A 26,834-nucleotide genomic window follows, 5' to 3' on the forward strand; every position below is an offset into this window, starting at 1 on the left:
GGCTATCTAAACATAGAAAATCATTTACCAGTAAATCATTTACGGTTTAACATCCAAACAGGACAGGCTGTATCATTTACCACTTAAAACTATTTACAGGCATCCAACGACCCTTTAGATTTCTCCTGCACATCATCTATCATCAACAACAACAACAAAAACAATTCAAGCAATTGTTAGAGCAGCATTTATTTCCAGTGCAACAAAAATAATTTGGCATTTTTTGGGATTTCTACTCTTTGTAGAATTTCCTAAAATCATGAAACAATACCAGTGTGGATATTCTGTTAAACACCTCTTTCTTTCCAATACAACACAAGAGAGGCCAGATTCGTGATCTCTTTGGAAATTTGAGTGAAATTCCAAAATAACAGATACCACTTTCTTTCCAATACAACCCAAAGAGACCCGATTCGTGATCTTTTTGGAAATTTGAGTAGAAATTCCAAAATACTAAGTAACTCTATCTTTCCGATACAATACAAGTGAGAGACCCAATAAACCTTTTTTCTTTTTTCTTTTTTTAATCCGAGTAGAAATACCAGATACCTCTTTCTTTCCAATACAACCCAAAGAGACCCGATTCGTGATCTTTTTGGAAATTTGAGTAGAAATTCCAAAATACTAAATAACTTATCTTTCCAATACAATAAAAGTGAGAGACCCAATAAACCTTTTTTCTTTTTTCTTTTTTTAATCCGAGTAAGAGTAGAAATACCAAAAAAAACATTATTCTCTGCTACTGAAATAGCCATTAGCAAAAGCACCCTAAGCCATCAAAGGAGGCAGAAATGCCAAGTCAGAATCAAAATTCAGATTTACCATCATCGCAACAATTGTAATAACCTATTACACAACACAAAAGAAACAGTCATCTCCGAACATGTAACTCTACCGCCTGTTAAAGGAAGTGTTAGTTCTCAAAAAGCCTCCACCAATATCATTGAAGAGGTTGTTCAACATTGTGGCTTAGCACGAGTGTCTGGATTTTCCTTGGACTCGATCACCATCATGAACACATAGCCGAGTACCCATAGAAGTATGTATTGAAATGGGACCCAACACAAGCATGCAACAAGACTCAGAATGCTTCCTACATATTGTGGGTCCTTAATGTATCCAAAAGGAAATTCGTATACCCAAGGAATATTCTTTCCAAAGCGTATGCCGTAGTAAGTGCCCAACTCCCCGAGTAACTGATACACCCTGGAATTTCAATTACATTAGTATCAGGGCATGTGAAAAGCTGATACATGAAACATAACAACTCAAAATAACTTGAAAAATAGACATGTCAGACCATAGTTAAATCCATGCTTTAACATTTAAAACTCCATGTATCTCAGAATTCAGAAGAGTGACAAAAAAAAAAGTATCTTTTTTCAGCAAGCTGAATTAAACATGTTTTCTTTTTCAAAAAGAAGAAAAACCTTTTTACTAATATTATTATTATTATTATAAAGAAGCTATCAATGGTGATATAAAGGTGGAGATTGGTCATTGTTGTCATCGTCATCCATTGAAGCTTGACAGAATTGGATGGAAATGGGAAATTTTAGTGGAGAGTGGTCGGTGTAAGGATTACTTGGAAACGAAGAATTTGAGATTGACAGAATGACTTCACTCCCAATTGTTACCTATGTGCATTATTACTCATACACAGAAATTCTAATTATTTTAATTTTAGTTCTGTATTTTCATCTTATTTTATACAGTATGTTACACACATGTAAATAGATAGCCTTTTTTTCTCACTCTCAGTTTTTAAATCCAAACCATATTAAAATCGAATAAAATCTGCATGTTTTTATACCCTTTTTTTTTGCTGTATGACATTTCGCCAACTATGAATGGACATCAATGGAATCCATGTTTTAAGAGAAACTATACAATAATCTGCCAAGTATGACATGTTATGTGAAAGAAAACAACCATCGTGGACAACACAAGCACCTCAGTCCAAACCACCAAATTGTAGGGTATCCCCCATGGATATGGCTCAAAGAAATCACACATACTGAATGGGTGACCCTAACAGTCTGATGGTCATCAAATGTATGGTTAGAATAACATAGTCAAATAATGATTAATCAGATGGTTAGAATCACCCAATCAAACTAGATTTTGGGTATAGTTAGAATCATCTAAAGTTGAACAAAGAGTGAAGCAACGTGGCGGGGTGGGGGCGAGGAAGTGTCTATTTCAAAATGTTGCAAGTATAAACAGGTAGGAAGAGGAAGCGGGAGTCCGAAGTGTGATTTGAAGTGGGAAGGGTACCTGGTTAGAAGGATCCTTGCAACTAAGACTCCAGTCAAACTGAAATTTGCATTGTGCACCGTCCACAGTGGGCTCATGATCTGGACGGTCTAGAATGAGTGACACGAATGCATCCATACTCCCCAAACGCCGGATGGAATTTGCATGGGACCAAATGCAACTCCATCCCACTTAATCCCATCTAAGCCCACGTACCAAACAGGCCCAAAGGGAACATTAATATCTAGGATAACGGATTGCCCAGGATTGCTACTACTTTTCTTTTCTTTTTATTTTGAAGAGTGAGAATTTTTATTAAGAAGCACGCCGGCAAAAGAAGCAGGCAAAAAAAAAAAGAAGAAGAAGAAGAAGAAGACCCAACTCTCCCAAGAAAAATGGAGCCAAAGCTCGAACTATAAGAACCATTACAAAGCGGACCATTCCGACAACATGACAGTTGTTCCCATCAGCACAGCATAAAGGGATCGAGACTGGTTATGAAAGCCTTCAATTTCTCTCGCCCTAGATGGACCACCAAATCGCAGGCAAAGTCAATCCCCATCTCAAGGAAAGCTACTTTCCCCCTCCTACCCCAATGCCATTCCCATTAGAGGTCCCTCATGGTGTATGGCATTGCCCAAGCCACCCCGTGGGCTGCTAGGAACCAGTCCCATAACTTTTGAACGAACGCACAACACATGAACAGGTGGTCAACTGTTTATGCATCTTGCTCACACATACAACGCATGTTCAGAATAATCAAAGATCTTTTTTGGGGATTATCAATCGTTAATATCCTCTTGCGTCCTACCAACCACATGAATGCTGTTACTTTAGCAGTAGCTCTGTAAAACCAGAAGTGAGAGGCATGTGTTTCAGAAGAGTCGGTACTATTGGCCTGAAGCATCGAATAGAAAGATTTGACCAAAAACCTCCCTAAGCTAAGCATGAGCCATACCATAGAATCAGATTCCCCAGCTGGGGCTGCAAGCTGCAAGCACTGAAGGAGAGAAATCAAAGTCAGTCTTATCTTCTGCAAGGTTCCTTCTGCACGTAGGCATCCAAACTATCGCCAAACCACCAAAGGAGTAGCAGTCAATCACCCTCAAATCGGCAATGGCGCAAGAGATGCCAGGTAAGGGAAATTTGTGCTCAACGGCCCATTGCCCCACCATGTATCCTCCCAAAATCTGGTTTTAGATCTGTCCCCTACTGAAAAGGACACCTTTCCAGAATACATCCGTAAGAGACATCACTGATCTCCAAACAAAGGAAGCCCTATACAGAGCAATCTCTTCGTATGCCATCCCCCGTCCTAAAGCCCATACTTGGCAGCAATGATTTTGCACCAGGAACCACCAATTTCCGGGGCGAACTGCCATAACCATTTTCCAAGAAGAGCTGAATTCATGCTTTCAAGGACCCGCATACCTGCCCGGCCTTCAGCAACATGTTTACAAACCTCCTCCCACTTCAATAGGTGGAACTTGAAACTTCCTACGACTCCCTTCCAAAGAAAATCCTGTCTTAACTTTTCAAGTCTCACTAGCACCCTTTGGCCGGGCAGGCATGCGGGTCCCATGTTAGAAGTATATGGGCATGTTAGAAAAAGCTGCCTTAATCAAGGTTAGTCGACCTCCTAAAGAGAGATATCGACTCTTCCATTTGGACGGTTTGCTATCAATCCTTTCTATCACCTTATCCCATAGGTGAATTGCAGGTTTGCTGATGCATAATGGAAGCCCCAAATAATATGAAGAGAAAGACCCAACCTTACAACCGAAGAAGGAAGCTAGGCTAGACAACTCATCATTAGAAACATGCACTCCAAGGATTTCGCTTTTTCCCACATTAATCTTCAGCCTGGAAACCGCCTCAAAACACAATCACTTTCTGCAGGTTGTCCACCATAACTGGATCCGCTTCTGAAAATATAATTGTATCATCTGCAAACTGAAGGTGCAAAACCGGCGCCGCCACCCTGGTCGACTGAAAGCCTCTAAAGAGACCCGTCTCTTGCCCTTTGGCTAGCATCTGCCACCACATTGAAGAGATAAGGAGACAAGTGATCTCCTTGTCTAAGACCCCTAGAGGATTTGAAAAATCCTTTGGGGGATCTGTTAACTAGCACCAAGAAGGAACTGGATCTGACACAAATCTGTGTCCAATGTCTCCATTTGGCTCCAAAACCCATTCTGGTTAGCAAGTAATCCAGAAATTCCCATTCTAAGTGATTGTAGGCTTTCTCCACATCTAACTAACAAACTATCCTTGGCTTCTTTTGTTTGTAATGAGAGCCAATGCCCTCCTGGGCAATCAGGGTTGTATCCAGAATTTCTCTACCCCCCACAAAGGCTCCTTGATTAGGGGAAATAATGCTATCCATCACTTTCTTGAGTATCGTTGCAAGCACCTTAGGGAGAATTTTGTACGGGCTTCCTATTAAGATGATTGGTCTGAAGTCTTTCAACCCTTCCGCACCTTCAATCTTTGGGATGAGGGCAATAAAGGTGGAGCCCAACTCGAGCAAAAAGCACCCTTCTTGAGAAAAAAAATCCTGGAGAAAGTCCATCACATCCTTTGGGATACGGGCAAATAAAGGTGGCACCCAACTCAGATTGCTACTACTGTAAAGTTTGACAGAGAAAAACTATTTAGAATGTTCAAATTTTGCAAGGATGTTCGTTGGTGGTAAATGGAAACTGGGTTATCTAGATGGTAAAGCTGTGAAGACATCAGTAGATGACTCAGCATTTGGAGACTAGGAGGCTGACAATATGATTGTTATATCATGGTTACTTGACATGATATACTTTTTTTTTTTGAAAGAAACTTGACATGATGTACTGTGAAACTGCAAAAGAAATATGGGATTCTATTGCAGCGTTGTACTCTCAAAAGAAAAACATGGCTAAGTCATCACATTCCTCAGGGTGAAAAATCCATGGGTGACCATGGCATTACTGTAAGGAGAATGTGGCTTGAGTTAAGAAATCAGCAACCTATAAGGGCATGTTGTGATAAAGAACGCAGAACTGAAATTGAAGAACATATATTTGATTTAATGGCTGGCCTTATACAAGTCTAAGACTACTTGTACTCAGATTCTTAGTAGGGATTCTCTTTTGTCACCTGGTACAGTTTCCTCATACAGCCAGAAGAGAGTCGTCAGAAAGTAATGCTTGTTGTAGATATTATTGTTCCAGAACATCGGCCTTAGCAAGTTCTTATCATCATGGTCGTGATACTGGTAGTTGTCAAGGTCGTCGTGATCGTGGTGGAAAATCTAAGTGATATAGTGGTCATGATTATATTGATCGTCAATGTGATTGTTGAAAGTGCCCTGGTTTATCAATTAGCTTGAGTGTTGAGTCAATGAGTCGAGTGGGCCCCATATGAAGATCGTTCACGACATTGCCTCAACCGGGTGTGTGTTCAGAGCTCATCACAAATAAACTTAGCCTCACATCCCATGTCCCAAAACACCCAGGTATATGAATCCTTAAAAAGCTTAGAACAACATAAGAGTTTAAGTATGAAAACTGATTTTGCAAACAGTAAAATTCTCTTCGTTTTCAACTTTCTTCGATGTATTGGGATTACATCGATGATATCGAACCAGTGTTTTAGATAACATTGGACAATATTCCCGATGAATCGACTGAGCTTCGATGACATCGGAATTCAATTCCGATGATTTTTCATCAAGCAAGGGTCGATATCATCGAATATTGGCTAGTCTGTGTCCAGCAAGCTTCAAAGGCAAATCGGGAATTTCGTCGATAACTCGAAACGAGCCTCGATGACATCGGAATTCAAATCCCGATGACATCGAGGGAGATTCGATATCATCGAATTCGGACAAAACATGACCAGCAAGTTTGATAGGCAAATCATTTGGATATGATCGAAGAATTGAGCTACCCTCGATAATATCGAAATTCAAATATCGATCATATCGAAACCATGTTGATGACATCGATTTCGGATAAAGGAATGTCCAGCAATCTCTCAAGGAAAATCTTCTGAAAAGATCGATATATCGAACTAGGGTTCGAACTAGGGTTCGATATCATCGACATTTGAAATCCGATAATATCGAAGTAGGCTCGATGACATCGAATCCAACCTGTTCATGTCCAGCAAGCTTTCTTAAAATATTCATTGAAAAAATCAATATATCGAAACCACTGTCGATGATATCGAGATTCAAAATTCGATAACATCGACGCATGTTCGATGACATCGATCCTCAGCCAAAAAGTTCCGGGTATGTGCTTCAGCTGAGTTCGCATCATCGAACCCTAATTCGATGGCATCGAAAGTTTACGTTCGATGACATCGAGTCAGGACCGATGAAATCGAACTCAGTCAGACTTGACATATTTATTACCGTTGGGACTTTTTGCCTATATATAGGAAGCTTGCTCTTGGTTGCTGTTGTGAGAAAAGGAGAGAGAGCAACTACATATCTCATACCCTAAGCCCTTTTTCTCATAGGGAGTTCATTCCTCAATCCACCCTCATCATTGATATTCAATAGAGTGGATAGGTGAATGAACTTCCTCATTCAAGGATCTTCCAGCTACCACCTTTAATGGCAAATCATTGAGCTGGGATCCCTTGAATGCTTAACCAACTTAGAATCTTTTCATCGCTTTAATAGTTAATATTTATTAGAGTAGATTCCAAGATAACCTTGACCCAACCCGTCGCCTTTATTGGAACAATATCGAGTGTTGCGGATCAAGGGAGCTGAAGAATCTTCATCATCAAGAAAGAGATCTTCATCAACGTGCTTAACGGGGCTCACCTACATATCTGTAAGTCATTATAGTCAAGAGACCCTGTTGATCATTCCTTGTGTAGGTTTGGGTCACAGGTGCTTCTCACCCCTTTCAAGTCCTCATAGAAGGCCTCCGACGGGAGAGTACATGTGGGTGTTGTGTGTTGACCCTTGCTCTTGTGTACGGCATAAACTTAAGTTCCTTGTGTGGATCCTTGGCCTATGTGGCCTAAAACTTAGGTTCCTTGTGTAGATCATTGGCCTGTGTGGCATAAAACCCTAGGTTCCTTGTGTGGATCATTTGCTCTTGTGTAGGGCATAAAAGTATGCCTTTGTGTAGGCACGTTTAGGTACCTTGTGTAGGTTGTAAAGGTTAGAGGTGAACCTGATGTAAAACCTCTGTTAGTGAAATCCGGTACACTCAAGGGTTGAGTGCGTTCGCCGGGAATGGAGTAGGCACATAGCTGAACCACTATAAATGACTGTGTTTGGGATTGTTATTTACATATTGCTCTATTGTGTTTAGTTTGAATGTTCTCATGAAGCATATTAACATGATTATTTAGAACTGATACGAATCACATCCCACACACAGTCACATTGTTCATCCATTATAGACTAAGCATATATATTGGTTAAATATTGAATAGTCTTGTGATTGGATCCTCTATTTGGCTTGGAAGCCATTAGAGTTAAGTTGAAGATATCTTGATAAGTTCCATATTATATCAAGATTAGGTCAATGGGATTTTAAATTGTCATAAAATTTTATAAAGTCCTATTCACCCCCCTTTAGGACACTTTAACGTATTCCTACTTCTACTAGAGCGGTCATTACCGCAATTTCAATCATCTCTTAAATGATGATAAAGACAATCCGTATTGTACAAACCATGGACATACCCATCGCAAAAGCGACATGCTACAGCTTGACTCCAAGGAACACCTAGTTTGCATCTGCTGAAATTGAAAGGCCCATCCAAGATGAACCTCATGACAGTCTCCTTCAGGTAGGTCTCACAACAAATCAGTTGATGATATTTCTGATATTAGTCCTAGCTTTGGTTGATCCAGAAGGTGCTTTTTCATCTCTTCAGTCTTGTTCTGATCAGTTAAGTATATCCAGAAGGTGTAGTTTAAGTCTATTTGTATGTTCATTGGAGCCGGAGGCTGTAAGAAGTTCGGGAGTATTGATGGGTCGATTCCAAACCTAAAGAATCCAATCCCACTTATGTAGATTGGGAAGCGGATAACATAATGATAATGGGATGGTTGCTCCATTCTATGGAGGTTGACATTAGTACATGTTCATGTACTGCAAGACTGCTAAAAAGATTTGGGAATCTGTGGCGGCCGCATATTCTTAAAAAAAGAATGTTGCTCGTATCTTCCAGTTGACCCACAAGATTCCAATTTTCATCAAGGGGAGAGGTCTTTAGGAAACTATTACACAGCTCTTTGAGGGATGTGGCTTGAGTTGGGACACCATAGACTAGTACATTCATGTTGTGCTTAAGATCGTTGAGATTGAAAAGCAACAGATGTCCAATCTTCTTGCTAGGCTCACTTCAGAGTATGTGAACACTCGCACACAGATTCTCAATTGAGAGCCTCTCCCCCTTATTAAGACGGTCTATGCTTTACTTTAACAAGAAGTTGCCGACAAATGATGTTGGATACATCTTCTAGTTCTCATGATCAATTGGCATTTTTATTTTTTTTTAGTTCTATGATGGGTGGTGACAATAGTAAATGAATGTCTGAATGAGGTTAAAGGCTTGGATCAAGTAACTATAGCATGGGCCACAATACTTCTGGCCATGGTGATTCTAGCCGCAATTATGGAGATGTACATCATAGTCATAATGAGCTTGTGTAGGGCTGAAGCAATTTAACTAATGATGAGCGTTACAAGTTAGTCTATACAGATTGTGGTCACCCTAGGCATACGCGAGACGAGATACTTGTTGGTCAACCATCATGGAAGGCTTACGCAACTGCAATAGACTCCTCAAACATTGCCCATAATGAGGCCTAGGGTTTGTCTTTGAGTAGCACTCACGACACAAGTCTCAAGATGAAGAACTTGCTACTTTGCATCATTGACCTCCACCACTCCTCATCAACGTAACTCTACCCCGTCAAGTATATCAGCATCCGCACACTGTGTCTATCCTGTTGTCAATCTATCTTGGACCATTGATTCTAGCACATCAAATCATATCACTGGTACAATTCACTCTTACTCATTATTACTTGTATACAAATGTCATGTCAAAATTGCTAATGGTTCCTATACTCGTGTTGATGGTGTAGATACTTTAATGTCTCCTCATCCCTACCCCTATCTTATGTGCTCCATGTCCTGCAGTTGTCCTCTAATTTATTATCTATTAGTTGTCTTACTCGGTTGCTCAACCATAGTTGATGCATGACAACTAACCACTTGCTCTAAAAGCTCGAACTAAAAGAGCATGGCGAATCAATCCCTTTATCTCATAGCCCAGGACCCACTTCACATAGGTTAGGCCCTCGGCCGAACCCCCCTCGTGGGCCCCACTTCACATGAGTTCCACCTCACACAGGCCGCCTACCCCGAATGTGCCCCTGCCTCACATAGGCCGCCCCACTCAAGCCCAATGTGAAAATGCCCCTGGATTAATCACCCCCGATGAGGAGTCTCGAACACAAGCCATCCCGCTCTAATACCACTTTGATGCAAGACAACTAACCACTAGCTCTAAAAGCTCGAACTGATAGAGCGTAGCAAATCAATCCCTTTATCTCATAGCCCAGGCCCCACTTCACATAGGTTCCACCTCACACAGGCCGACACTTTTCCATCTTATTATGTCTTTTCACAACTTGACAATTGGACAGAGAATTGCATGTCTCCTCCAACCTACAAATGATCAGGAATTGGCCCTTCACACTTCAAGCCAAGCTATCTACTATGCATCGGATTTTGTACCAGCATCGTTGTCTTGGCCATATCCCAATCGATAGTCTTAAGTTATTAAGTGTGATAGTATGATGGGTTTATTTTATGAAACATGTCAACGAGCGAAACACTGTGATCTTCATATCCAAGTAGTCTTAACTGAAAATTTGTGGTTCCTTTATCCCTTGCATATTTTGACTTTCAGGGTCCCTCTCCAATGACATCTGTTTTTTTATTGTGGATACTTGTTACCTTCATTGATAATTGTACTCGAACTACTTGGGTTTATCTTATGAAATTCAAAGATGAAATATTCTCCATTTTTTTGGTATCCCATGGATGGTTGCCAACCAATTTGAGGTTAACATAAAAGTTGTGCTCTAATAATGATGGCGAATACAACTCATTGGCCTTACAAAATTATTTGCTTGAACATAGATTTAAGTCTCAAGCCACTTGTCCTTATACTCCTGAATAAAATGTGGGTGGTTGAACAGAAGAATAGGCATCTCCTTGAAGTGGCTCGTACCCTTCTCCATGAAATGAATGTTCCCAAGACCATGTGGGCTGATGCCGTTTTGAAGGATGCCTACTTAATCAGATGCCCACTAGGGTTCTCAAGAGGAAAGCACCCATCCAAGTTCCACAACCAAATAAATCTCCGTTCCCTATATCCATCCCCTAGTATGTTTGGATATGTGTGATTTGTTCATGTTCTCGGCATCCATCAAGATAAACTAGACATTAAGGCCATCAAATGTATTTTCTTAAGTTATTCATGAAAAAAAGTTATGTTTTTGTCCTAGTGCTCCAAGCAAATGCCATCTCAATGGACGTCACATTCTTTAAAGACATTCCCTGTTATTTCTCCCACGGAAAATCTCGTCTCTTCTCATAGGGAATCTTCAAAGTCTTCTTGCTTACCTCTCTTTTCTTGACACTAGTTCTGCATCATCTCATGTTGACTTCTCTCCTAGTGTCCCACTTTCTCAACAAGCTAGTGGTCCCAAAACTTGTGCTCAACGAAAGCGAAGAGATAATGGTCCTTTTTCTCACTGACTCCCCTCATTCCTCAGCTTCATAACCAAGTATGAATTGATTCAGGACCAATGTATGAAGCCAAATAATAAGTGAGATCAATAAGTAAAATTAAATTAATTTAAAAAAATCACAAATCATGCTAACATCACCACAAATCTCATGAATTTATACATAATTCAAGGCTAAGTTGTCAAGCATCGTCCTACTTGATCATTAAATACGGAAAACTAGGATCTAATGGATGTAGGGACATCCAAATAGCATAGGGTTAGGCTAAGTCAAGGAGGAAAACCTAATACTACCTAGGGTTTGCTAAATCAAGATAGGGGCAAGTCTAGGGTTAGAGAAATTTGGGGAAGAATGAAATTAGGGCTTAATTGTTCCAATTGGATGAGAAAAATTTTGGGGTTTGGGTTGTAATTAAAAGGAATTAGGGTTTTGATGATTGGGTGTTAGCGAATTGAAGTGAATTAGGGCTTTGGGGTTTGGGGAATTTTGGGGATTTGGGAACTTAGGGTTAGGGTTAGGGTTTAGGTCTAGGATTAAGAGGGTTTTGATGAGGAATCAAAAGGAAAACAAAGGGGGAAGAGGGTGGCTGTACGGACCAGCCCATGAGGTCCGCACGTGTGGCCATACAGTCACGCGTGTGAGGCATGGGCAGCTAGGGTTTGGTCTGGAAGGGGTTGATGGGGAAGGTTAAGGGGAAGACAAAGAATGGATTTTGGAAGGCTAATGGAGGCTTGGAATAAGAAGACGATGAAATCTCAACAAAATACCTCAAATGGAGAAGGAAAATTCAATGGTTGATAGTTGGAAGCCTCACGCTCCAGTGTTTGAAGAAGGGCACTGCACCGATCTTCGTTCCAAATCGTATGGACCAAGTCACAAAGTCTCAGAAACTTTTCAAAATCACACTATGGTGCTTGTTTCATGTATTTTGACCAGAATAACCCTACTCTAAGAAAAGCATATAAAACCCCTCATAAATAGTCCAAAAAAACAACTCACGCTGAAATAACTCCAAAAACAATCCTGAATATATATGATGTCCTCTGATGAAAGATGGCTCACGATCAACGGCCTAATCATGTACTCCATGCGATCTGAAGGTCCGATCGTCGCATCCATCAAATCTAACAGTCTGAGTCACTCCCTCGAGCAACCCATATGCATCTCCCCAGTGTGGGGTCTTTCAAATGCTCATACATGCAATATGGGGTCTTTAACACGGATACTCCCCTAGCCACAGAGAGACCGAGGCCCGCCTCCTCCGATACACATGTAAAGACGTGCATGATATGATGTCCTCAATCAGATTCTTTAGACCTTCCTATTGCATTGTGTAGAGGACAACAGTCACATACAACTCATCCTATTGCTAACTTTATCTCCTATAATTCTCTTTCAACTTCCTACTGTACCTTTCTTTCCAATCTTTGTTATCTCACAATTTCTTGTAGTGTTCACTAAGACCCTCACTTGTCTTGAGTGGAAACAAGCTACGTTGTAGGAAATGCGGGCCCTAAAAATATAGACTTGGGATATTGTTCCATTTCCTGCTAGGAAAAAGGCAGTTGGTTCTAAGCGGGTGTTCACTATCAAGCATAAAACCAATGGCATTATTGAACATTACAAAGCCCGTCTTGTGGCTAAAGGGTTTACTTGGACACATAATGTTGATTTTCGTGAGACTTTTGTCCAGTCACCAAGTTGAATTTTGGGATGCATCTCTCCTTGGCAGGAAATTTCTCATGGCCCCTCCATCAATTTGATGTAAAGAATGCCTCCCTCAATGGGTACCTAGATCGAGAAGCGTATATGACTCCTAGTTTTCTTCTAGTAACAAGAAAGTGGTATATGTGTAAGATCCGCAAAGCTATTTATGATCTCAAACAATCTCCACATGCATGGTTAGAGCGTTTTCATCAAGGCCTTTTGAAGTTTAGCTATTCTCAGAGTTGCAAAAAATCATACCATTTTCTTCAAAGTGGGTTGTGGGTATCTCCATTGTCATTGTCTAGTGGGCAATATCATTGTGACAGGAGATGATCATAGTGCCATGTAAACACTAAAATTATTCCTTGGTATAAAGGTATTCCATAATGGTAATGATATTACCGTTACGATACCGACTATTACAGCCTTTTTTTAAAGAAAAAATTGTATCGGCCCCATAATGGACTGTTGTAAGTAATTTTTTCTATAACAACCATTGTGGCTGTTACCAGTGTTCGTAATATCGATACTATCGGCCGAAATTATTGGTATCGATGGCGAGCGATACGAAACCCATCAAAAGGCCCTTGAAATACAAAGGAAGAATCTTATGTATCGTGCGATATATTGCAAAATATCGTGAGATATCACAAAATATCAAGCGATATCAATAGATATTATCATTTCTACTGTTTTTTATCGGGAATTTTAACATTTCCTTCACAATTAAAGGGCCGGGAATGTCGAAAATTTTTTTAAAAAAAACCTGAAATAGCCCCAAAAATCAAAATATATATATAATTTTTTAAAAGGAAAAAACTTTCAAAATAGTGTATTTTGGTACCTGTAAAAGAGATTGCCTAATCGGAAGTTGCATTGGGTGGGCCAATCGATCAAAGCCGTGCACCGTTCGTAGGTAACTGCGAAAAAATCTTCGATTCCCTTCGTTTTTGGCAAATAATCTGAAAAATTGGAGATTTGGACTAGAGTGTATTTGAGGGAAAAAGAGAGATTTTTGGATTTTAGGGTTCCTCTGTTTTGAAAAAAAGGCCTCGGATGCCTTTTAGGGATGGGCATTAGCTGCTGACAGGTTTGAGTAGCAAGACTCGCTATTGAAGTGACGTCACCAAGTTATGTGGGCCCCACCATGATGTATGCATTGTATCCACACCGTCCATACATTTGGAGAGATCATTTTAAGGCATGATACAAAGAATGATTCATATGCAAAGCTCTAGTGGACCCCACCATAGAAAACAACGCGGAGAGTGATGCCCACCATTAAAGACTTCTAAGGGCTATGAAAGTTTTCAATCAAGCTGAAATTTGTTTTTTTCCCTTATTTTATGTTTGTGCTAACTTATGGAAAGGTTAGATCTCAAATAAACATCATGGTGGACCTTAGGAAAGATTCAATGGTGGGCGTCACTCTCCCCACTATTTTCTGTGGTGGGGTCCACTATTGCTCTGGATCTACCTCATTCTTTGTCTAATGCCCTGAAATGATCTCTCCAAATGGATGGACGGTGTAGATACAACACACAAATCATGGTGTGGCCCACGGAACTTGGTGATGTCACTTTAGTAGCGAGTCTCGCTACTCAACCTATAGGAAGCGGATTGCGTAGTAGCAACTCACTACACTTAGCGTACTAAGTAAACTCTGTGAGGTCCACCATGATTTATGTACTTTATCCGCTCCGTCCATCCATTTTACCAAATAATTTTAGGCCTTGAGCCCAAAATGAGGCATATCCAATGTTCAAATGGACCACACCATAGGAAAGAGTTGAATTGAACGTCTACCGTTGACAAATTCTTGGGGGCTACAGAAGTTTTGGATCAAGATTATATTTGTTTTCCCCCTTAATCCATGTCTGTATGATCTTATGAACAGGTTAGATGACAAATAAACATCACCGAGGGGCCTAGAAAGGTTTCAACGGTGGAAATCATTATCCCCACTGTTTCCAGTGGTATGATCCACTTGATCTTTGGATATGCTTCAAATTCGGGCTCAACCCCTTAAATTAGATGGAAAAACGGATGGACGGCGTGGATAGACCACATACATTCAAGGTGGGCCCAACTGAGTTTTCTCAGTACGATAAGAGCGTACTAAGTAACTCAGTACGCAATACGATTTCCAACCTGTAGGCCTAATCCGTGTCCTTTTTTTTACGGGCGCAAGTAGATTCAGTAGCCGGATATAGACGGTCTTGTCGAGGGCTATGTAGGGCCCACCATGATGTATGTGTTTTATCCACACCGTCCATCCATTTTGATAGGTTATTTTAGAGCATGAACCTAAAAAGGAGGCAGATCTAAGGCTCAAGTGGACCACGCCATGGGAAGCCGTGGTGACAATGATGCCCACCGTTGAAACTTTCCTAGGGCCCATCATGATGTTTATTTGTCACCCAATCTGTTCATAAGGTCTAACAGACCTAGATGAAGAGAAAACATAAATATTAGCTTAATCCAAAAATTATGTGGCCCCCAAGATATTTTCAACTATAGTTGTTCAATCCTCACTGCTTCCTATGGTGTGGTCCACTTGAGCCTTACATCTCCCTAATTTTTTAGCTCATACTCTGAAAGTATCTATTAAAATGAATGGACGGCGTGGATAAAACATATACATCACATTGGGCCCCACAAACCCCTGATAAAACATATACATCACCTTTCCAATGTGTATAATATCTATGTCGTCCATCCTTTTCTCCGGCCTATATTAGGATGCGGTCCCAAAAATTAAGCAGATCCAATCTTAGGTGGACCACACCATAAGAAACAATGGTGATTGAGTGCCTCACCATTTAAAAAAAAAAAAAAAAAAAAAAAATCCTAAAATTTAAGTGGATCCAAATTCCACTGACGCATCATTAAAAACTTCATATGGCCCATGTTTCCAATGATGTGGCCACATGAGATTTGAATCTGCCTCATATTTTGGATTATGGTATAAAACTATTTGGAACAATAGATGAACAAAGTGAATAAAATGTATATATTATGGTGAGGCCCTCAGATCAGTAGGCAATCCACATCCCGCTAGGACCTAGGTAGAGATGGATGGTCCTATGGGGCTCATGGTGGGGCACACAATGATGTTTGTGAGAAATCCACTCTATCCATCCATTTTTCTAGAGCATATTAAAGCATGAGACCAAAAATCAGGCAGATCCTAAGATCAAATGGGCCGCACGACATGAAACAATGAGCATTAAACGTCCATCGTGCCTTAAAAATCAGCTAGTCACATCACTGATGGGTATGTTTGCAATTTCTATTTTTGAATGAATTAATTGTATTTTCATACATATTTTAATACATTTATTAATGTTATGCATTCAATTTGAATATAGTTACATTAGTTCAATCAACCAGCGCATAGCTTAGGACTCTTTACAAAGGAAACCTATTATGTACACTTCTTTTTTGAAATTTTATGATTTAAAAGTGTGTATTAAGGTCTTTTTTAATAATCCCCGAAGTTTCATTGAAAAATCCAACAATTTTCCCCATGTTTCCCAAAAAGTGCGATAAATCACGTGATACAACCGATATATCCCGTGCGATAACCGATATGTATCTGTATCCCAAGAGTGCGATCATGGTGCGATACCAATATTTCGAACACTGGCTGTTACAACCATATATTGCGTAACAGTTGCCACCGTCACCATTACAAAACGGTCATTATGGCACACCATACCTAGTACGGAATTTGATCTTAAAGATCTTGGCTCTCTCTACTATTTTTTTGAGCATTGAAGTGGCTCGTTTCAGCCATGGTATTGTCACCTCTCAATGGAAGTACAAACTTGATCTTCGTCGACACAATGAACTTTTTGGTGCTCGGCTTATTGACACTCCAATTGAGCAGAATCACCAACTTCAGCTTGATTGTAGCGATCTTTTACTTGATGCTAGCATGTATCAACGTTTGGTTGGCAAACTCATCTATATGACAATTACCCATCAGGGTGTCATGAGCATAGTCAGCCAATTTATGTATGCTCAATGTATGGGTCACTTAATTGTCATGTACCAAATCTTGACGCTTCTCAAAGGCTCACCAAGCCAGGGTATTACTTTATTCCAAGCATCATCAGGCCTAAATGGATACGAATTGGTCTCGCTCTCCTTCCAATAGCTGCTCGACTATCGGGTTATGTACCTTGGTTGGTGGCAATCTAGTGCCATGGAAAAGTTAAAAAACAATCTGTTATGGCATGCTCTAGTTCAAAAGCTTAATATCGGGCTATGGCTCATGGCATCTATGAATTTTTGTGGTTAAAGATCTTATTAATTAAATTGAGCCTTCCAATTTCTTCACACATGACTTTCCACTATGATGATCTTGTTGCCATTCATATCTCCTCTGACCCAATTTACCGTAAGCGTGCCAAGCATATTGAAGCTTATTGTCATTTTATCCATGAAAAGGTGACCTCGAGGGATGTTCAAATGTCATGTCAAAAGTGTGATGATCAGCTGGCTGATTTCTTAACCAAGGGAAATGATCGTTATCACCTGCTTCATCTATGTTCCAAGGTGGGTATGATCAATATCCATGCTCCAATTTGAGGGGGCACGTAGGTAAATGTGTGTGTTATCTTTTTATGTATTCCTTTAAGAGTACCATATCTATGTTTCATAATAATATAAGTGTTAGACACAAGTTGACCCCCTTTTTAGGGTATTTTGTTTTGTCTTTGTAGCGAAGTGAAGTTCATATTGTTTAAGGGGCTAACCAATAACCAACCATGAAATCCAAGTACTTCTTTATGCTCATGGTAATTCTATGTTTCATAATAATATAAGTGTTAGACACAAGTTGACCCTCACCTGCTTCGTATATGTTCCAAGGTGGAATGATCGATATCCATGCTCCAACTTGAGGGTGCGAGTAGGTAAATGTGTGTGTTATCTTTTTATGTATTCCTTTAAGAGTACCATATCTATGTTTCATAATAATATAAGTGTTAGACACAAGCTGACCCCCCTTTTAGGATATTTTGTTTTGTTTTTGTAGCAAAGTGAAGTTCGTATTGTTTAAGGGGCTAACCAATAACCAACCATGAAATCCAAGTACTTCTTTATGGTAATTCTACTTCCCCATCATTTTATGTCAACCCCTAATCACGTTAAGATCCCTTAATTGCTTCCAATCCTTATCTTTTCCCCAAGATCAACAAGCTTCTTCATGAATTTAAATCCTTCACAACCTTCCAATTTTACTTGAGTTCCACAATTCCTCTATTGGATTCTTAAAAGTGAACATTTCCTACAACATTATGTGAATCTAATTGGAGGGAGATTGCCAACTGTCCATGCTCATTCAAGCAAAATAGGGTTGTGGTATGACAATGCATTAGTGGGTTGTGGTACAACAATGCCTTTGAAGAGAACTTTGAAAGATCATTAAGATATGCTACTCCCAAAAACTTGGTATTGAAAATTGATCTAGTTGAAATGTCATCGATATCTATTCATCAACATCATCATAATATGGTGTTGCATAAAGGCCGTTACGTAAAGGTAACTATGGCAACCGTTCCACGTTACAGGGTCATAAAGGCTGTAACGGCCGTTACAGAAAAAATGACCCGTAACGGCCTGTTACAACCCCCATAATAGCCTATTACACCCCTTGTAAAAGTCATAACAGCCCTGTAATGATCAATTACGGGGACGATACAAGTTTTCAGGTTCTTTTTTCAATTTATTATTATTATTTTTTAAAAGACTGTAACGGCCATTACGGCCCCTATAATGGCCGTTACACCCCGTATTGTAAAGGTAACGGTGGTGGTAGAGTTGAGCACGGGACGACTCGACTCGGCAGACTCGTTCAGACCCAAACCGAGTGGGTGAGTCGATCCGAACCGAGTAGACTTTGTCCAATCCGAACTCAAACCAAGTCGAGCTCGGGTCACCCAGTAACTCAACTCAACCCAAAATCCAACTCAGTACTGACTCGACTCGATCCGAAACTCGACCCATACATATTATTTAAAAAAAAAAAAAAAAAAAACCCCCAAATTTGACGTTTCAGATCTAAGATGCCATGTAGAGAGGTTGCAATTCTAGCAGGTGCACCTAGGTTTTGAGCTGTGATTTCAGCCCGCGGATACCAGCCACACCCGACCCGACTCGATACCTGTGACCGGGTCAGACTCGGTTTAGGTTTAGTCCAAGCCGGACCTAAACTCAGATCGAGTTAGGCATGCTGGACTCGGTATCGAGTCAGGTTAGCCCTAACTCGGTCCGACTCGACTTGATGCCCAACTCTAGGTGGTGGCCATTACGGCCACCTTTACCGTTACAGAATACCTTGCATCATAATCATATGTCATCCCATCTATTTTCATAAGGAACTCTTGAGAAAAGATTTTAATTCTAAAGAAAGCAATGGTTTTTTAGAACTTTTAACAAAGAAGAATTATTAATGAAAATTTGGTACAATCGAATGAACAAAGAAAAAAAAAAGAACATTTTGGTCTTCAATTGGCTAAGAGATTCTAAACCAACAAAACATTTTAATGTAACTATAAAAAATCATAAGAACCAGAAAGATTGGATCCAATAAAACTTTTATGAGTCAATACATCCGCCCTTTGAGCCAATAGAATCAAATGATATATGATTAAGTCCAATTTAAAAAAAAAAAAATATTCAAAACTATTAAAGGAAAAAGAAGCTATGGCAACCTCCGCACATATCACTCAAACTATCGAGTTAAACAACTATGCAAACGTTTATCTTCAAACTATAGGAAATCAAACTACTCGAATAGAGGCTATGCTTAATCACTTAATACCACAACCAACCCCTACAAAAATTACTGCAAAAGTTAACAAACCGTTCTTTAATCCTAAAGAACTCCGTGAAGGAAAAAGCTCTTAAAAGACCCAGTGACTGTTTCAAATGATTTGGTCCATCAATTAGTATTAAGATTGTTAAATCTAAATCTAAAAGAAGAAAAACCAGTGCATCCAAAGCAAGTGTATCTAAAGTTCTAAACTAAAAAATGCAATGTGGTCTCCACAAAGTCAAATTCAGAAATATCGTCCCAAAAAATAACAAATGCTACAAAGGAACCCGAAAAATTACAAAAGCCATCGAAAAACTACAAAGGAACCTCAAAAATAACAAAGGACCGTGAAAAACTATGAATGTCCTCAAAAAAAACAACGAAAATTAAACGAACCTAGAAAAATTACAAAGGACTCCAAAAAATTCTAAAGGAACCCCAAAAAAAAAAAAAAAAAAAGAACATTGAAAAATTATGAAGGACCGTGAAAAATTACAAACAAGCGTAAGGAAAAGAAATTGAAAAGGTCCCAAAAAATTACAAATCATAAAAAATTACAAAGGAACATAGAAAATTATGGACCCTGAAAAATTCTGAACATAAAAATTACAAAAGACCCTGAAAAATTAGGGTCCCCAACAAATTACTAAGTATCAAAAATTTACGAAGTACCTAAAAAATTACAAAGAAATCCTAAAAAACTATAAAGGACCCCGAAAAACTATAAAGGAACCTTTAAAAATTACATGGGCAAGGTAAATCAGCAAAATGGATCTGTAGCCTACGAAAGAGGATTGGATCTAAGGGTTGGGAATCAGGTTAAAATTCATGAAATTCATGAATTGGGATGTGGGGGCTAACGGCAATGTTAGGAAGTCTAGAAACATTGGCTTGGGCCTAAAAAAGAGTTATCTTTTCTATTTAACAGCTTGCCCACCCTATAAATAGCTTTCATATCACTTAAGCTACCTGGATCAGAAAAAGCATATAAACATAGCTACGCGGATCAGAAAAAACACAAAAACATATATGGATATTTTAATAAACAAAACTTGATATTATTAGAGATAGATACTTATAATCATTGTTCAAAGTACCCCAATATTATCCCTATCTCTAACTCAGCGATACCGATAACACCGGTAGCGATACCGATCACACCGGTAATCTCAAATTTTCCAAGTATTGGCAATTTATTGCTAAGTGTCGCCAATATTTTTGACTGTGTATGATGCAGGACAATTAACTACTTGCTCTAAAAGCTTGAAATGTTAGAGCATGGCGAATTAATCCCTTTTTATCTCATAGACTAGACCTCACATCTCATGGGTTAGGACCTCGGCCGAACCCCCCTCATGGGCCCCAAATCACATGGGTACCGCCTCACGCGAACCGCCCAACCCAAGTGTGTCCCCGCATCCCATAGGCTACCCCACTCGAGCCCGGCATGAAATGCACATTAATCATCCCCGGTGAGAAGTGTTGAACACGAGACCTCCCCCATGGGCCCCGCCCACCCCGAGTGTGCCCCTGCATCCCACAGGCGACCCCACTCGAGCCCGATGTGAAAATGCCCTTGCATTAGTGTAAGTTCCAGGTGTCGTTTGTATTGCCAATGTATCGATATCACCAATATTTTCGACAAAGTATATTCCAGGTGTCGCTTGTATCGTCGTTGTAACGGCGATATTTCGATAATATAGCCAATGTATCAATATCGCCAAAATTATGTTTATTAAAAAAAACTTTCCATTTCAAAATTTTTTATGGGTGCATGGTTATATGCAATGTTTAAATTGTCAACAATAATATCAATTATATCGCAATATTATTGTTATCTCAACATGGACGATATTGAGACCACAGTCTTTCGTTTCTTTTCTAGTTATTGACGATTTCTCAACGAAATAGCATCTGTTGTTAATATTCTGAAATATCGATAGATACTGAATGGAAGGTTGGTTCGATAGATGGGATGGATGGGATGGTTGGACTGGTTTCTCACGACATCACGTGCTTTTAGGCTCCCATTAAATGGAAACTTATTGTGTATGCATTCGTTTTTGCAATTTTTTAATTCCTAAATATGTAAATATGTAAATTTTAGCATCTCCCGAAATCTCACTGAAAAAAATCCACCATTTTCCCCATGTTTGCTCGCATTTCCTGTTATCAACGATATTATCAATGATATTGATATTGTTTTTGTATCCCCGGCCAACGAAACTTGTAGCAATACCGATACTTTGAACACTGCTTACAATCATAGTAATAGATTAGAATAAGATGGAAGGACAGATACATACAGAGAGAAAAGAGATACAAAACTTCAAACTTGAACACTAACAAGCATGAAGCATTCCTTCTTACAAATGAACACTATTACTAGCTTCTGAACTTCTGATGCCTCTACGTCAATAAGGCGTCTATTTATAGACAAAACTTCCAACAATAATACATGCAAATTGATCATTAAAGATTTGATGAGACCACCACCTTATCTTGATTGCCACATGTGCTTTAGAACTGGAGCCAAGCTGGCAAGAGATAAAATTCGAACTTATCTTTGATGAGTCTTCAAGAAGTGTAGCGTGTCCTCCATGACATCATGTCATGTGATATGACAGGTTTGTCATTTAACAGGGAAGTCCTTTAACTTAAATAATTCAGAGATATCTTGGCTTTGATTTTAAAGCTGGATAAATCAAAGGCGGAAATCGAAACAGTTGTTTTCTTTGAGGTTTTCAAAATCTTCTTCAAGATTTTCGTTTTCAGGATCATTGACTGATTCATTATCTGAAATGTTAAAATTATAATCTGGATTCGAACCACATGATCTGCTGGATTTTTTGCAATCGTTCAGGCTTATTCAAAAGGTTTTTAGCCACTCTGAGCTTTTCTTTAACACTGTCAATATGATCGTAAGAGTTTTGATTAATTTTATTTTTGGAGTTTAGATTTTTAAAAGAGGAAGGGCAATCATTTTTGTTAGATTTAATATAGAATTTATCCCACCATTTATAATAGACTTGACAAATGGGGTTGAATAATTGAATTTATTGATATCAATGTGGTATTTCCACATCATAATCCATAGAATATGATAATGGATTATGAAAGATAAGAGTTGGAAGGCTATTGGAGCCCTTGGAATCTTATCCATATAATTTGTGACTTGAGATCTAACATCCGCAGACAAAGTATCAATGTTCGCTCTGAAATCAGCCACCATTGCTTAGAGAAATTAGGAACTTCGAGACTAAATTATTTGCTTAACATTATGAACCACGAATGTTTTTCATGAGGGTTTTGAATAATTTGGGCTTTGGATCATGATTCTTGATAGTCCCAAAGGTTAAAAATATTTATAACAATTTTATAGGTTTGATAAAACCCTTACTTGGTTAAGATTTTTACCCCATTCTTGAAGAAAGATAACTTTACAGTCCTAAGGGAAGGATAAGATAAGGATGCAATTCAGATCATAATGAGACATTCCTCTGGTTTCATTCGGAAAGGAAGGAGATGGGACGAAAAAGAAGAAGATGATGAACGAACGAATGAATATTGACCATTCCATTATTCCGATACATTAGCGATATTATCAAAATATTGCCAATACATTGGCAATACAAGCGACACCTGGAAATCACACAGTCGAAAATATTGGTGATACATTGGCAATATCAGTACATTAGCGATACAAGAGACACCTAAAAGTTACACAATAAAAAATATTGGTAAAACATTGGCAATACCAAGCGATTATATTATCGATACCTAGAATTTCTGATAATACCAGTGTTATCAGTATTGCTACCAGTGTTATAGGTATCAGCGTATCACCAAGCTGGAGATACAGATAATATGGAGGATACTCCAAACAATAGTAGTAATCCATCCATGGCTGGACATAGAAAACAAATGGCTGGGATTGCCGAACCATAGACCCCACTTGCTGGAATTAAAAACCCAACTACATTATGCAAATTCAAGGCCAGACGAATCATTCGGGTCGACTCAGACAAGTAGCATCAGACCCTTCCGAGTCATGAAACAATGAGTGCAAATATCAACTCCTATGTTGAAATACAATAACAAATAAAATGAAGAAAACCCAAAACTACCTTGAATTTAAAAATAAAATAAAATAAAGAAAAAAGAAAAACTCACTTGAAATTGAGGTATTGGCCAAAAGTGAAAAGAACCCAAAAGTACCAAGGGGGCCAGGAGAGGTGGGCCACAGAGAAGAGGGCCAGAATCTGCAAGATTTTGATTATATGAGAAATCTGGGCCATTCTATGACATGGGTCTGTGTCCTTTCCACACAAATCTACCCATGATTGTGGGTAATTCCACAGACAGTAGTAGAAAGGGAAGGGAAGTAACAGTACAATGCAAACTACCACATTCATTTCCTTTCCTTTCTTTTTCTTTTTTTCTTTTTCTTTTTTTTCTTTTTTAAGTTTTTGAATTTCTTCCCTTATTCATCTCTGTCCTTCTCATTTCTCAAGCCCTGTTTAAAGGACCCCGGATTGGGAAAGATGGGGTACTAACCCTACCAGGACCGGAATGGAGACGGACGGTCCTGGCAGGGGCTCTATGGTGCACCCCTTGATGTATATGTTTTATCCATGCCGTCTATCTATTTTTAAAGATTATTTTAGGCATTATCCAAAACGATAAGGAAGTTTGAAGTCTCGAATGGACCACACCATAGGAAAAAGTGGTGACGATGAATTCCACCGTTGAAACCTTCCTCGGCCCACCGTGATATTTATTTTTCATCCAACCGGTACATAAGGTCAAAAATACATGGATGAAGGGACAACGTAAATATCGTATTGATCCAAAACTTCTGTGGCCCTCAACAGATTTGCAATGGTAAGCATTCAATATCCACCGTTTCTTATGGTGTGGTCCACTTGTGCCATTGATCTGCCTCTTTTTGAGATTATGAACTAAAATGATATCCTTAATGGATGGACAGCTTTGATAAAACACATACATCAAAAGTGGGCACCACAGAGCACCTACCAGAACGAACGGGGATTGGAGACTACCCGCACCAGGAACTAGGTAGAGACGGACGGTTCCATCAGGGGAGACGGATTGGCCACTCCCCCTGACACCAGCCCCGTGGCTGATGGTCGGTGCTCTGTGGGCCCCACTATGATGTAATTGTTTCATCCATTCCGTTCATACATTTTTACGGATAATTTTACATATAAGTTAAAAAATGATAGGGATATAAATCTCTGATGGACCACACCACAGGAAAAAAAAATAATGATTGGATATCCACCATTAAAATTCTCCTAAGGCTCACCGTACTGTTTATTTGACATCCAATCTGTTGATTGGGTCATAAAGACCCAGGTGAAGGGAAAAAATAAATATCAGCTTGATCCAAAGCTTTTATGCCCCCAAAACGTTTTTAATGGTCAACGTTCATTCAACACTGTTTCCTGTAATGTGGTTCCCTTTAGATTTCAACATATCTCTTTTTCTCTCATAATATAAAATGGTCTATAAAAATAGATGGACGGCATCGATGAAATACATACATCCTGGTGAGGCTCACGGAGCACCAACCACCAGCCATTGGCTATGGTGGCAGGGGGAGTAGCAAATCCGTTTCCTCCACCAGGGCCGCTGTAGGGCCAAGGTGATGTATGTGTTTTATCCATGCGATCCATCCATTTTGAACAGTGCAGATAAAACATGTAAGTCATGGTGGGGCCATAGAGCCTCTGCTATGACCGTCCGTAGAGGCGTAGGAACTATAATAAAAGTTTACCAGGGTTTTACTCATGTCAATGATTCAGCTCGTGGGACTCATGGTAGAGCTGTAACCGTATCAACATTATCAGACCCATGTTTATTTGACATCCAACTAGTTAATAAAGTCACACAAGCATAAATGAAAAGAAAACTCAATTACGTGCATTTAGATTTACATGGCTCCGTGTCAATTTTTAATAGTAGGCATTCAATTCACATTGTTTTCTATGATTAAGCTTAAATATGCCTAGATAAAATAATATAAAAGAAAAAAAGTTGACACCAAAAAAAGTAACTTGACTAAATAAATAGATGAAGTGGATAAGACATATATACATCATGGTGTAACATCCCATTTTTTTAAAACAATAGGTAATCTGAACCTCATTGATCCCTTTGGTGTGGCCCACCATAACTTTAAATCGCCTTTATTTTTATAGCCATAACCTATCATGACTAGGAAAAATAGATGAACGGAATGGATTCCCTGTAACGCCACTTTAGGGCCCATTGGGTAAATAAATAAAATATATTTCAAGTGATTTATGTTACTAATCTTCTCGAGTTTTTCTTTTCATTTCCGTTTTCTCCACTCACAACAAAAGGTTCCATGACCCATCTATTATCTCCAAATCACTGAGAAATTGGGCTTAGGGTCATGATTTGAACCGTTCATTCAGTAAATCTTGTCATTTTAATATATCTTTTTAAAAAAAAAAGGATGAAACACACACACATAATGTGAAACATGTGTCGCTACCCAAACAATATACCGGACCTCTCTCCCACTTATCCCATTTTTTCACTTTACAACGGAACGAATCTGCACCCAAAGCCATTTGAACCATTCATCTTACCAAAAAAAGAAGAAGAAAAAAAAAACATATTTTTAATAATAATAATAATAATAATAATAATAATCAGCGGCATGCGTTGTGCACGTAAGCTGCCTCAGCCACGAACCTCCGAAACCACTGACGAATCTCTATTAAATCTTTAATCCCTCACCTCCCAAGCTTCCGACATCAAACTCAATCATCCTGAATAAGAAAAATCACTGAAACATCATTGATTAACAAGTCACCATTAGAGAAGGTACCATCTTTCTCAAAAAGATCATCAACCCTTGAGTTGTGTTAATAGGTCACGCATCAGGTATGTGATCTAACGCACACCCTACACCGAAATTTATACGTAAATATCATAGTCATTGAATCATTGTGTGTTGATGTGTTGTTGAATAATGTACACATTAGATTGATGACTACTTGTGCATAAAAATTTTGAATATATTATATTTGTTCTTCACTCCTAGTATATGCCTTATTGAATTACCATCAAATAACTATTAATTTTATTTATAAATTCATGAATTCTTTTTATGTTATTAAATAAAGTACATATTTGATTGATGATTGACGCAAATATATTATGTCTGTTTTTCCCTTATAGTGTATGCCTTATTTGAATTACTATCAATAGGT

At 39.0% G+C, this 26,834-nt stretch overlaps 1 protein-coding gene across 1 annotated transcript; it reads right to left on the reverse strand.

Moving 5' to 3' along the window:
• Positions 1-656: 656 nt before the first annotated feature.
• Positions 657-24,064, reverse strand: LOC131217006 (phosphatidyl-N-methylethanolamine N-methyltransferase). Its single transcript, XM_058211683.1, has 2 exons — positions 23,740-24,064; positions 657-1,206 (listed from the first exon to the last, which is right to left on the reverse strand). The coding sequence occupies exons 1-2, from the start codon at positions 23,979-23,981 to the stop codon at positions 957-959; spliced, it is 492 nt and encodes a 163-aa protein (XP_058067666.1). The 5' UTR covers positions 23,982-24,064; the 3' UTR covers positions 657-956.
• Between the last annotated feature and the right edge of the window lie 2,770 nt (positions 24,065-26,834).

This window comes from Magnolia sinica, chromosome 10 (assembly GCF_029962835.1).
Source record: "Magnolia sinica isolate HGM2019 chromosome 10, MsV1, whole genome shotgun sequence".
Lineage (NCBI taxonomy): Eukaryota > Viridiplantae > Streptophyta > Magnoliopsida > Magnoliales > Magnoliaceae > Magnolia > Magnolia sinica.

What these genes read in the sequence shown, in the direction of transcription:
- LOC131217006 (XM_058211683.1), bottom strand. Translation starts at nt 23,981, where the DNA reads ATGAATGTGGTAGTTTGCATTGTACTGTTACTTCCCTTCCCTTTCTAC. An exon ending in GGCCAATACCTCAATTTCAA is followed by an intron (nt 1,207 to 23,739) that starts GTGAGTTTTTCT and finishes TTGAAATTCCAG; the next exon opens with GGTGTATCAGTTACTCGGGG.